Raw genomic sequence first — 12,071 nt, forward strand, 5'->3', positions numbered from 1 at the left:
ATGTGTCTTTCGACATGGTTGTTTAGGAAATGAGAAGCAACTCATTGCACCAGTTGGGGTTAAATAACTTGTTGCCAGCTGAAAGATAATCGCCCATGCAGTAATTATCCAATAGGAGGCTCGTACCTATTTGCTTTGTTAAATCCAGGTGGCGACTTTTTTTTGGCCAGGCAGTGTATATTATCATTATACTAACTATACCCTTACCCTAGCCCTTTCCCTGCAATACCCACAGCTCCCCAATAGATGGCGTGGAAAAATTAAAACCATTTTACATTTAATTTATCTTAGTTCACACAAACTCTCATCTATCTGCTCCTGACCCGCCCCCCGCCCTTCCCAATTTCAAGACGTGTAGGCCCACGAGTCAAAAAGTTCGTCCATGTCTGCGCTAACCTTAAGCCATCAATTTCAAGACCTGTAGGCCCACGAGTCAAAAAGTTCATCCATGTCTGCGCTAACCTTAAGCCATCTGTTAGCCAAGGAGAGTCCATAAGGTACAGGGGGAGGTTTAAGATTTCCTCCACGTAAGACGTTTCACGGTTATATCACTTTGTTCCATCATTCTAACGCACCCCGCTTAAACTCACCAACTGGTTTGAGTTTTAACAAGTGGAACAGAATAAATCGTGGAAAATGGCTTCATTTACATTTTTTTTTTTATATGTGCACCATACATTGGATTTTGCTAAAATCGCTTTCTTTCATTTGCATTTGTTTTTTGAGAACTTTCTGCCCTTCATTATGGCTCCCATGCCAAAGTAAGACTTCTGATATTTTTGCGTCATAGATTATGATATTACCTGTGGGTGAGTACCGATGTACATTATGCAAGTTCAGTATTACGGCAAAAACCAAGTTATGTCTCACCATAGGAGCGAAACTCCAAGTAAAGTCGAGGACACCCTGCATTCTTTTTCGCAGCTCCACTATCTTATCGTGATTATACTTTTATATATTTATAACAGGTACTTTTACATACTTGGAAAAATCTGCCCGAGGAAGTCAACTTCCTCTTGAAAGTTCCGATGAGGAAATTCTTGATGAGTTGGCTTCATGAAGTTTTTGCGAGAGTAGAAGAAATTCTGCCAAAAACAAAACAAAAAAAAAACCAAACAGACACCCCATTAAAAACAAACAAACAAAACAAAACAGTCTTATCAGTACAATTAGTAACATGAAGTATAAGCGTCACATTGTCTCACCTCAATGGCATCAAACCCACAGTACTCTCTGGCCAATTCCAGCAATGGGACCAGTGCTTGCAACAAGAGGGTGGTTCCGCATGTCTTCAAAATGAAACGTCTCTTGGAGACAAACATGCTACTCTCACTGTGTGAGGGAGTTAATTAAGGAAAAAAAAAAAAAACTGGTTTTAAACTCTTGTACTGACAAGTGAACCACTTGAGTTCCTGCCATAAGCATTTACAAAAGGACAATTTGCAACGTAATATTGTTATCCTTTACAGGAAAAAGGGAAAAATTATAACATGGTTGACACTCACCTGAGTATATAAGCTTCCTGCTTATCAGTCTTTGTCACACTGATGATTAAACAATGCACATTCTCCAAAAGTTTGTCCCATTCAAACCTACGTGAAATTTGAAAAAGATCAAGAGTTAGAGGTCTGACTGTAACAACTCAGTAAAAAAAATAAAATAAATAAATACATGTAACTACAATTTATTACGTGTAAACCGTCTTAAATACTAACTAAAATGTCATGCAGGTATGGCTGGTTTGAGATTAACGCGAGGGTAAAGGAACACTATGTTCAAATATTGTAAGTAATTCATCAACTGTCACTTGACTCGCGTTGACATTTTTGCTGGAGTCAAATGTCAGTAGTGAGCGAGGACTGTTCAGAGACACCTGCTATTCTGCCTTCCTACCATTCTTAAGACTATTCTGTTTTAGTTTTTTTAACCATTTTGGTCACAGCGTCAACGCCTTTAAAACAAATGGCCACGGGAGTGCAAATGTTTGACTACAAAGTGACATGACACCTTGCACTTGCATAAAAGTAAACATCAGTATGTATGCAAAAGGTTAATGTCAGGCCTTGCAACTGCAAGTGTCACATAATGTTAGTGTCATCTTAAGTAACAAAAACACACCACTAAAGGCAAAACGCAAACAGATTAAGATGACTACTGACCGCGAAGAAAAATGTGTTATTTAAAGCGTAGATACGATTGAGGTACGATTGAGTGATTCGTTCACCATCTTAACGGAGGTTACCTCACATTTTTACAGGCTTTTTGTGGCCGATGAAGGTGCTACAGAGGTCCTCGCCAATCAGAGTAAAGGGGAGGGGAATGCCAACATGTCTGGAAACGTGACAGGGATGACGGGCATATTATGGAAACACGGGATGTTAAGATACTCGTAACAACGTGAAATGCGCAATTAGATATCATCGAATCACCGCACATTGTAAAATGGTGATAACTGATTTTACAATGCACGCACGACCTACAGCACAACTAACACGACGGTCGACCGAACGCTCGAGTTTCAGCGGCTTTGCCCTACTGCGTACATCATGTGAGGGTTGGAGAGGGCAGCTGCAGCGACACGAGGAGACCGACATCGACCACATGCTAGATACTTTCTAACGAAATCTCCGTCTTCGGAGCAAAATAATAAAAGAAATGACACCGTTCAAACGGACTTCTGATGATCTTCTATCTAACAGTGGTGTCTGCAAAGCTACGAAGTTAAACTTTTAATTAAAAGTAATTAAAAAAAAAAACAATTCTACCCTAAATTAATGCAGGGAGCAGAAAGCCACACTAGTTGCGCTCACGCCATTCAGTTGAAATTGTTATGTTAAAGTAATTCGGACAAAAGCAGTTTTGATTGCACAAAATGCAGTAGTTTCTCCAAGGGGGGCAATAAGAATAGCAGGTTTAGAGGCGGTTGCTAATCCCCTTGCTTGACAGCGCCTTTAGTAAAAACTTACGGCTTCACTCCCCCGATACTAAGGGATTGAGTGCTTGTCATTTACCAGTACGGGAACCATTTTACTAACCCGGAGCAAGGAATGAATAAGATCAGATGTGCCACGGGGAAAGGGGGAGGTGGCCATTTTTCCAGTTAAGCTGAAAGCTATAGCTGCCTAGTAATGTGCGCTACTGACAGAAATTTGACTCCTAGCTTAGCGTGCTCGCCCAGAATCCATAAGAGTTACTATAGAGGAGTTGACACCACTTAAAAATACCCGTTTGGGTGCATATTTTTGATTGAAATGTCACTTGTGTTCAATGAAGGAAAAAAAAAAAAGGTTCGTGTAGCTGGCCTCGCTTCCATATGCACGAGAGCTAACAGCGAACACGGACACTATCGAATGATTTTCACCTCGGGATGGTGCGAAGGTCCCCTGCTCCTTTAGTTTCATCCTCCCGGGAGAACCACACCTCCAGAAGCTTCTCGGTCCCTTCGAAGAAATGTGCACTGTTTTCGTCCATCGTGAGGCAACAGACACTCAGCAAAAAAAAAATAAACGTCGGTAATAACGTTTACAGCTTAACGAATCTTTCCTCTTAACCTTATAATATCTTGAGGTACAGTCCTTTAAGCAAATCCAGGTGTTGGTGTTTTTTTTTTATAGTTACCGTCTTCCCTTTTACAGAGAATACCGTAAGTGAATGCTAGCTAATATCGCCGGCCATACTGTGTAAAGCACTCAGTACAGCAGCCGCGGTTGTTTTATATGGGACCCGCGACTACGTAAATCTTACGTTTCGCGACGCCATTGGTCAGACCAATGTTTTTTTTTTGTTGCCTGCCTCTATCCACTTCCACTTCCTCCTACCCTTCGTAAAATACCATCAAATTTATTTTCAGCGGCAATTTAAAGCACAGTGTTGTAGACGACTGTCGTTTTCGATTGACAGTGCAATTCTGGCTTTATTCTACTTACTTTTATTCGGAGGGCCCGATTAGATTAACTTGTGATGACGTCGTAGATCAAAGCAGAACCAAAAGCCCTAATAAGCATTAGTCACAATTTGTGTTGACGTCTAAGCTACATTCAGCACACAGGAAAAATCGACGTTTAAACCAACCCATTATATACAGTACTCTACACGTGTGTGTGTGTGCTGTGTATTGTGTATTTCCTCTTAAGTGCATTTCACACAATATGCGACATAGACCTATTCCCAAACAGAGTTACTCTCCTAGTCAGGGCAAAGTTTTTAAAGGATTTTTGACATATTATTATTATTATTATTTGTAAATGTTGTCAATAACTGCTAAGTAAGTAGTTGACGGCCACATCTAAATATGGACAAGGTGACCTTCAAAATGCTAGCCATGCCTGAAAACATAAATTATGTTCTTTTTTTAGACACAAACATAATCGTATTAATTCGTTAAAGTCTTAGAATAAACACATGTATGCCTTGTAAATAATTAAAACGTATTTGTTTTTTACAAAAAATATGTACATTTAAATTGACGCTTAACTATAATTTAAGCGTAAACGTGCAATTCAGAACTGTTTAATGAATCACACTGTCTATTTATCTTCAGGTTACGACTTTCCTCATTGTGAAATTTGAAACTGGGAGCTCTGCGGACAGCAAAACTTTATCAAGTTGGCATGGTGTAAAAAAAAAACAAAAAACCCAGAAACGCGGTTTGTAGTTTCTCACGCGTAGCCACTAGACCGGCGGAGCCTGTCACACGGCCTCCAAAAAAACTACGCTACCCAGGGTGCACACGCGCCAATTAGAAACGTCAACGAGCCAGTGAACATTAAGTGGAACAGACCAAAATCCCAAACAAGGAAATGGTGGGGGAATAAAAAACGACTAGATTATTTAATTAATGTGCGTAATAAGTAATATTTTATATAATCGCAAATAAATGCGCATTTATGGCTTAAAATGGATCACGACTTCAAAACAAAGCTGGCTGCCGAGAGGGAGAGAGTGGAGGATCTGTTCGAATATGAAGGTTGCAAAGTGGGTCGAGGCACCTACGGGCACGTTTATAAAGCAAAGCGCAAAGACGGGTAAGAGATATGTGGAAGATATTTTTTTTATACACACACACCTAATGTGGCTACTACATGTATTTTGGCCACATAACCGAAGGCATACATGTCGGCTGTGGGTCGAGCGGGGCGTAACATTCGAAAACTCTTCGAAGCGGGATCCCGTGTGTCTTGTGTTTTTGTTTTCATGTTACGCGCGCGTGCACACACCCCCTCATCCCCCAAGAATAACAACAGGACGATAGCAGCGAATGCTATTGCTAAGTTTTTTGGTTTTTTATGTTCTCTACCGTGTCAATAAAGGCACCAGTCTCCCGTCTGCCTCTATTTTTCTGTCATATCATTTTCGACTCTCGCTCCAAATCTATCTTCCGGTCTCCCAATAGGTCTCTTCGAATTTCATTATTTGCCCGAAGCAGCACGCACTTTCACTTGGCCTTTTCGCTGCACAGGGCATATTTGTCAAATACAGCTATCCTATGCGGTGAAATAACAACCACGTAAACCTATTCCTATATCACTAGACGCCATAGTATTCACGCGTGTCCAGTTGCTTTCAGTTGAAATGACTAAAGCGACTCGTGTCCACTTGGTCATAACTTCTCGTGTGGAGGAAGCATTTTTTGTCTTTCAGTTGCCACATTGAAATAACACACGTACACACTGTACAACGAGGCTAACACGAGACCTAAGCCTTTACAGACTTCACTATTGTATGAAGTGAATTGTCCCCATGTTAGATTTTTGTCTTTTAATTTCAAGGAACGACACAAACTGATACTGATTGTCATACCCTATTATTACTTCTAAAACTGACAAAGATTGAAATGTTTGGCAAGGAAATATGTGTAAATTGTCTTAAATACTAACTACAATGTGATTGAGATTAAAGTGAGGGTAAAAGGAACACTTAGTTCAAGTAATTTAAGTAAAATATCAACTGTCACTTGACTTATTGACTAATGTTGACATTTTACTGCAGTCAAATGTCAGTAGTCAGCGAGCACTGTATGGAGACACCTGCCATTCTACCTTCCTACCACCATTTTTCCATAGTGTGCAAAACACACGTACAACTTAAGTAACCATTTTTAAGGCTACCGTAATTTCCGGACTATAAGCCGCTACTTTTTTCACACGCTTTGAACCCTGCGACTTAAACAAATGTGCTTTTTTAAAAGGGGAAAAAAAAAACCCAAAACTTTCATGGACAACTGCAGCTAATAGAGAAGTGCGGCCTAAATATGTACAATTATATTTTTTCTATTAAATTTAGTGGGTGTGGCTTATATTCAGGTGCTCTCAATAGTCCAGAAATTGCGGTATTTTGTTTTTTAACCATTTTGTTCGCAGCCTTAGAGCAAACGGAAACTTAAAAACAAAAAGGACAAAAGGTGCAAATATTTGACTAAAATTTTACATAACACACCTTCCAGTTATAGAAAAGAAAACATCAGTATGTATGCAAAATGTTAATGCCAAAAAAATTCAAATTAAACATTGACCTTTCGAAAAATCAATGTTTAAAGCAGACCTCTGCCCTTGCACTGCAAATGTCACTGGAGACCTGGGGAATGCACTAACACTAATAACACTAATAATAACACTTGTTTGATACAGACTTCCCAAACAATCTAATAATAATTAGTTCCGGAACATAAAATGGCAGACACTCTTCTTACTATCATCGTTGTGCCCATTTGAATATCATTGTAAGTTTTCTGATTCAAAAAGCACAGTAACAGTACAATTTTTGACCCTCTTGTTGACTAGTTTTATTTTTAGAACATACCCCCATGGGCACTTTAGGTAGTACATGGGGGCTAGCTAGTGCCCCAGGGCACCATGTTGGTGAGCCCAACTTTAGATCAATGTTAGGTAAGGGCTACTGAGATAACTTATAACCACTACCTAATTACCAAAAATAACCAGTTTACAATGTTGAAAGTATTGAGCTAATGCTAATGTTTGTTTTTCAAGTTATTCAAGTGCAAGGACATTCTTTACACTTTCTTTACATTCCCTAACTTTACTATGGTAAAGTTAAGCCCAGATAAGCCCCACTCTGGGCTCTGGCTATGTCTTCTATGGCAGGGAGACCTGAGGATGGCTTTACATAACCATGGCAATGGGCCAGCAGTGGAGGAGAAATGTCTGCCACTATGGTAAAGGGCCTTTCTGGACAATAAACTGCCATCCAACTATATATTATTTTCAGCCAGAATGGAGAAATGTCTGCCACTATGGCAAAGGGCCTTTCTGGCACTTATGATAAATTGGCAGGATACTGGACAATAAACTGCCGTCCAACTATATATTATTTTCAGCCAGAATCAGACTTAAAAGGAGTTTTGAAGTCGTGGCTTAGTGGTTACAGAAGCGGACTTGGCTCCGGAAGGCTTCAGGTTCGAGTCCACCAGTTGCCACTGAGGTACTCTGAGCCTGGCACCGTCCCCACACACTGCTGCCCCCTGCTCACTTTGGTGAAATACTATTCCTATGTGACACCGCAAAGATGATATGATGAATCTGGAATGGTTTGTTTCGCGATATACTGTATATAAGTCGCAAGCCCAGCCAAAGGATGAAAAAAAGTGTGACTTATAGTCCGGAAAATACAGTATTTAGGATTGACCTCTCATACTTAATGGCTCTGACTTCTTTTATTTTGTTAATACTTATTTTTAAGCCACACCCCCTCCCCCTTTTAGGGACGAGAATGATTTTACGACTCCCCAACCCCTCCTCCGACCCACACCCCCGCGAATTGAAATACTATTGAGAACCTGATAATATGTATATTTATATCTTTTTGCTTCAATCCCACAGCAATAACACATACTACTTGTTTAGAAACATGATCGTAAACGCTATTTAAAGTGAGTTCATATGTTGAATAACAGTAGGTTGGAAATTGTTGTTCTGTCACGGTTAACTAATTTCACTTTCTTCTTCATTTCACAGAATTGACGAGAAAGAGTATGCACTAAAACAAATAGAAGGCACTGGGATATCAATGTCTGCCTGCAGGGAAATTGCTGTAAGTTACACAGTTAAGGGTTTTGTTAGCATATAGCAAATAGCAACATTGTATAAAAAATTATTATTTAACCAATTTTTGACCAAATTCATATTTAAAAACGATCTCTGTCAGCCTGGTTTCAAAATATTATACAGTGATCCCTCTCCTATCGCGATAGTTGCGTTCTTTTCTTAGGTTAGAAAATGTTTTATAACAAAAATTCTGAAAATTTTGTAAATTACAAAATATTTACCGCACAATACTGCGATATAGTGAAACTCTCGCAAGATTGGAATCAGAAAAACATCTGCGATGTACTGAGGGAGCTGTGTCGTTAACACCGTGGTAACATTATAATCAGAGACAGGTATCACAAAATGGCGGGCCTAGAACATTGTATAACATCTCCACAACGAGGGGACGTTCAGGTATCGTTGGAAAGTTGAGAATCTGACAGTTATGGCAACAAAACACTGCGTGTGGACCGGTTACTATATATTTTTGTCATGCAGGAAAGAAATGTATTTGATTATTTTCAAGGAGCATTTTTCCAACAGTTGCGTTGCTACTCCAGTTAATATGACATTAGCTTCACTAAGTTGAGACAATCAAATAATTTGTTTACTCTGTTGTGACCCAAAATAAAGAGCAAAAAAAAAAAAAAAAACAACACGAATAAAAGGACAAAAATGTAGCCCAATACAGTGTATGGTGTAGAAGCGGCTAATGTAAACAAAGCCTCGGCTAATGTAAACGAACCCTCGGTTATAAGTTTAAGCAACATACAAAATGTATATAACAAGGTGAACTATAAAAATAGTCTAATATATGACATAAAATGCTCCTTGCATAAAATCAAATACATTTCTTTCCTGCATGACACAAATATATAGTAACCGGTCCACACGCTGTGTTTTGTTGCCATAACTGTCAGATTCTCAAATTTCCAATGACACCTGAACATCCCCTCGTTGCGGAGATGTTATACAATGTTCTACATATCTTGTGCAAGTTATTCCATTAATGTTCCTAGTTCATTGTTCATTTGAAACATTCCAATCCTATTAACCTGTTCAGGAGGTTTAGTTCCTTTGGAGAATGAGGTTTATCGGTATTGCGGCAGCGTCCACCTATTTATCATTGTGCCTGTAGGTGTCGGCACTATGAGTCATTAACCTCACCTCATTCAGCCCCACCCTGTACATTTTCTTCTGCATGTTCGTGGTCGATCAGACATTTACAGCGTTGAACAATATGTAGTGTTATAATATGTAGTGTTGTAATATGTTTCATTCATTCATTCATTCCATCCTCGCCCCTGGTCAGTCGTTTAAAGGAAAGAAGGAAAGAAGTTTTGTTTCAATCTGTACAAACAAGTTTACACTGAATGTGAAACTTCTTCACAGCCTGCTCATTTGCTCTTTTTCTGTCTTTCAGCTGCTACGAGAACTGAAACATCCAAATGTAATCGCCCTACAGAAAGTCTTTCTGTCCCACAGTGACAGAAAGGTTTGGCTGCTCTTTGACTATGCGGAACATGATCTTTGGGTCAGTCTCAAAATTATTGCCTATATCAATGACTTGTAAGGATGCACTGAAATTTAAAATTTTTGGCTAAATACATACTTCAACAGTAAATACCTTGCTGAAAGCTGCAACTCCACTATTTACCAAGCTGTTACGGCTGGGGCTCTTTGTACATACCTCGCTAAAGTCAAGGTGTTACAATTGAGTAACTTAATGCATGCCTTAAGAAATGTATAAATTATAAAACTATGAAAATTATTATATGGCGCTTTGGCCCAGAGGCAATGTCTCTGTCGTTGGTGTGGAATCCCAGGGTTCCCCTCCAGGACAAGTTCGAATCCCGGTTAGGGCGGTTGGTACCTTCCAGTGGACTCACCACCCGCAGGAAGGTTTAGGGGGTGTTGGTACGTTGCAATGTGATTTGGGTGGTGACTGCTGCCCCCGTGACCCGTTAGTGGATAAGCAGATGAAAATGGATGGATGTGTATTTAGAAAAGCCATACGACAGAGAGACAAGGGAGGAAGTCAGGAGTGGCAGCGAAGTATGTTAGGTTTGTGCAGGACATGTATGAGAATACTACAACGGTGGTGAGGTGTGCTGTAGAAAGGACAGAAGACTTCAAGGTGGAGGTGGGACTACATCAAGGATCGGCCCTGAGCCCCTTCTTGTTTGCTGTGGTGATGGACAGATTGACAGATGAGGTCAGACAAGAGTCCCCATGGACTATGTTGTTTGCAGATGACATTGTGATCTGTAGTGAGAGTAGGCAGCAGCTAGAAGAGAAGCTAGAGAGGTGGAGGTTTGCACTAGAAAGAAGAGGAATGAAGGTCAGTCGCAGCAAGACAGAGTACATGTGTGTAAACGAAAGCTAGAACAGTGAAATAGTGAGGTTACAAGGAGCAGAGGTGGTGAAGGTGCAGGGGTTTAGGTACTTAGGATCAACTGCTCAGAGCATTGGAGACTGTGGAAGAGAGGTGAAGAATAGAGTACAGGCAGGATGGAACAGCTGGAGAAAAGTGTCAGGAGTGATCTGTGATAGAAGAGTGTCAGCTAAGGTGAAGGGAAAGGTTTACAGGACGGTGGTGAGACCAGCCAAGATGTATGGTTTAGAGACAGTAGCAATAGGCAGAAGACAGGAGGTGGAGCTGGAGGTGGCAGAGTTAAAGATGCTAAGATTCTCTTTAGGAGTGACAAGAATGGACAGGATCAGGAATGAGGTCATTAGAGGGACAACACAGACAGAAAGGGTTTGGAGAAAAAGCTAGGGGAGCCAGATTGAGATGGTTTGGACATGTGCAGAGGAGGGACAGTGGATACACTGGTAGAAGAATGTTGGAGATGGAGCTACCAGGTAGGAGACAAAGAGGAGATATATGGATGCAGTGAGGGAGGACATGCAGATTCGAGTCAGAGTAGAAGTTGCAGAGAACAGGGAGAGATGGAAAACGCTGATACGCTGTGGCAACCCCTGAAAAAAGGGACACAGCCCAAAGAAAAAGAAGTAGAAGAAGATAAAACTATGAAAATATTGATCTAGAGTTGAATGACAGCTATATGTATAAATATATAAAATGAAATTAATCTTAGAATTAATCAGGACATTCCGATTGTTATGTGTTAAATGAGTTCACAACACGTGATGAATGTACGTATAAAATCGCATGAACACTCCTTGAAGGTCTTAAAGCTCAACGCCTAGTTGAGCTTTGTTTGGGCTGTAATGACGTATATGGATTGTCAAACTATAATTACATTAGTAATTACTGTATATGAGCCAATGTTTGTAATTGGAAATTCAAGTATCTATTTATAAAGGACCAATTATTAACCCCCCCCTCCCCCAGGAGAATTGTTTAAATTTTTTAAGTCATCGATTGTGATCTACACTAGAGTTTAGGTTTATGAAATCATTTGGTGATTTGTTTACTGTTTACAAATAAAACTAGTTAGTTTATCTCGTGTTTTCATTTACAATGACACAAATAAATGACACGGTCATACAGTTAAGAAAGTTCTGGCATTTTTATACAGTGGATCTCCGACGTAGGAGCTTCCCGAAATACGAGTATTCCATGTTACGAGTCTGCAACTGTTGCAAGATTTTGCTCGTGATAAAAGGAAATATCTATCTTAGGAGTGCTCAACCGAGGACTGGCATCCATTCAGTCGTAAGGCATGGCTAAGCCGTGAGCTCTGATGCCGAAGAAGCTGCCGAGTTCGTCACAAACCTTTAGTGGTCCCTCGTTTATCGCGGTAGATAGGTTCCAAAGCCTGCTGTGAGAACTGAATTTCCGCGAAGTAGTGACACCATATTTATGCGCAGTAAAATGATGATGATGCCTTTTACTGCCCAGCCGATGATTGATTTTACGTATCTTCAGAGGGTGGTGCCATTTCTTGGGGCGCCTCTTCCACGGTTTCCGAAAGTGTATCCGTAGTAGTAGCAAGAACCGGCTCTTTTTTGCGAGGCTGCAAAAAACATTGTGATCGGCAGTTGCTTCCGCTGCTTCTTTTT

General features: G+C 40.2%; 2 protein-coding genes across 3 annotated transcripts in view; one reads left to right on the top strand and one right to left on the bottom strand.

Annotated features, from left to right (window-relative positions):
• amd1 (adenosylmethionine decarboxylase 1) overlaps positions 1–3,711 on the bottom strand; it is an 8,297-nt gene extending 4,586 nt beyond the window's left edge. The window contains exons 1-4 of the mRNA XM_008312611.3: positions 3,362–3,711; positions 1,506–1,592; positions 1,206–1,332; positions 983–1,085 (exon numbers count right to left, since the gene is read on the bottom strand). Coding sequence (XP_008310833.1) covers positions 983–1,085; positions 1,206–1,332; positions 1,506–1,592; positions 3,362–3,471 — 427 coding nt within the window. The 5' untranslated portion in view covers positions 3,472–3,711. The remainder of the gene's footprint in view (positions 1–982; positions 1,086–1,205; positions 1,333–1,505; positions 1,593–3,361) is intronic.
• An 897-nt stretch (positions 3,712–4,608) lies between these two features.
• cdk19 (cyclin dependent kinase 19) overlaps positions 4,609–12,071 on the top strand; it is a 31,105-nt gene continuing 23,642 nt past the window's right edge. The window contains exons 1-3 of one of the 2 annotated variants that reach the window (XM_008312613.3): positions 4,609–5,024; positions 7,971–8,046; positions 9,466–9,576. In XM_008312613.3, the coding sequence (XP_008310835.1) occupies positions 4,897–5,024; positions 7,971–8,046; positions 9,466–9,576 (315 nt within the window). In that variant the 5' untranslated portion in view covers positions 4,609–4,896. Of the gene's footprint in view, positions 5,025–7,245; positions 7,886–7,970; positions 8,047–9,465; positions 9,577–12,071 lie in introns of those variants that run through there. The other variant, XM_025056874.1, reaches the window with a different exon arrangement.

Source organism: Cynoglossus semilaevis, chromosome 7 (assembly GCF_000523025.1).
Source record: "Cynoglossus semilaevis isolate Cse_v1.0 chromosome 7, Cse_v1.0, whole genome shotgun sequence".
NCBI classification, from domain to species: Eukaryota; Metazoa; Chordata; class Actinopteri; order Pleuronectiformes; family Cynoglossidae; genus Cynoglossus; species Cynoglossus semilaevis.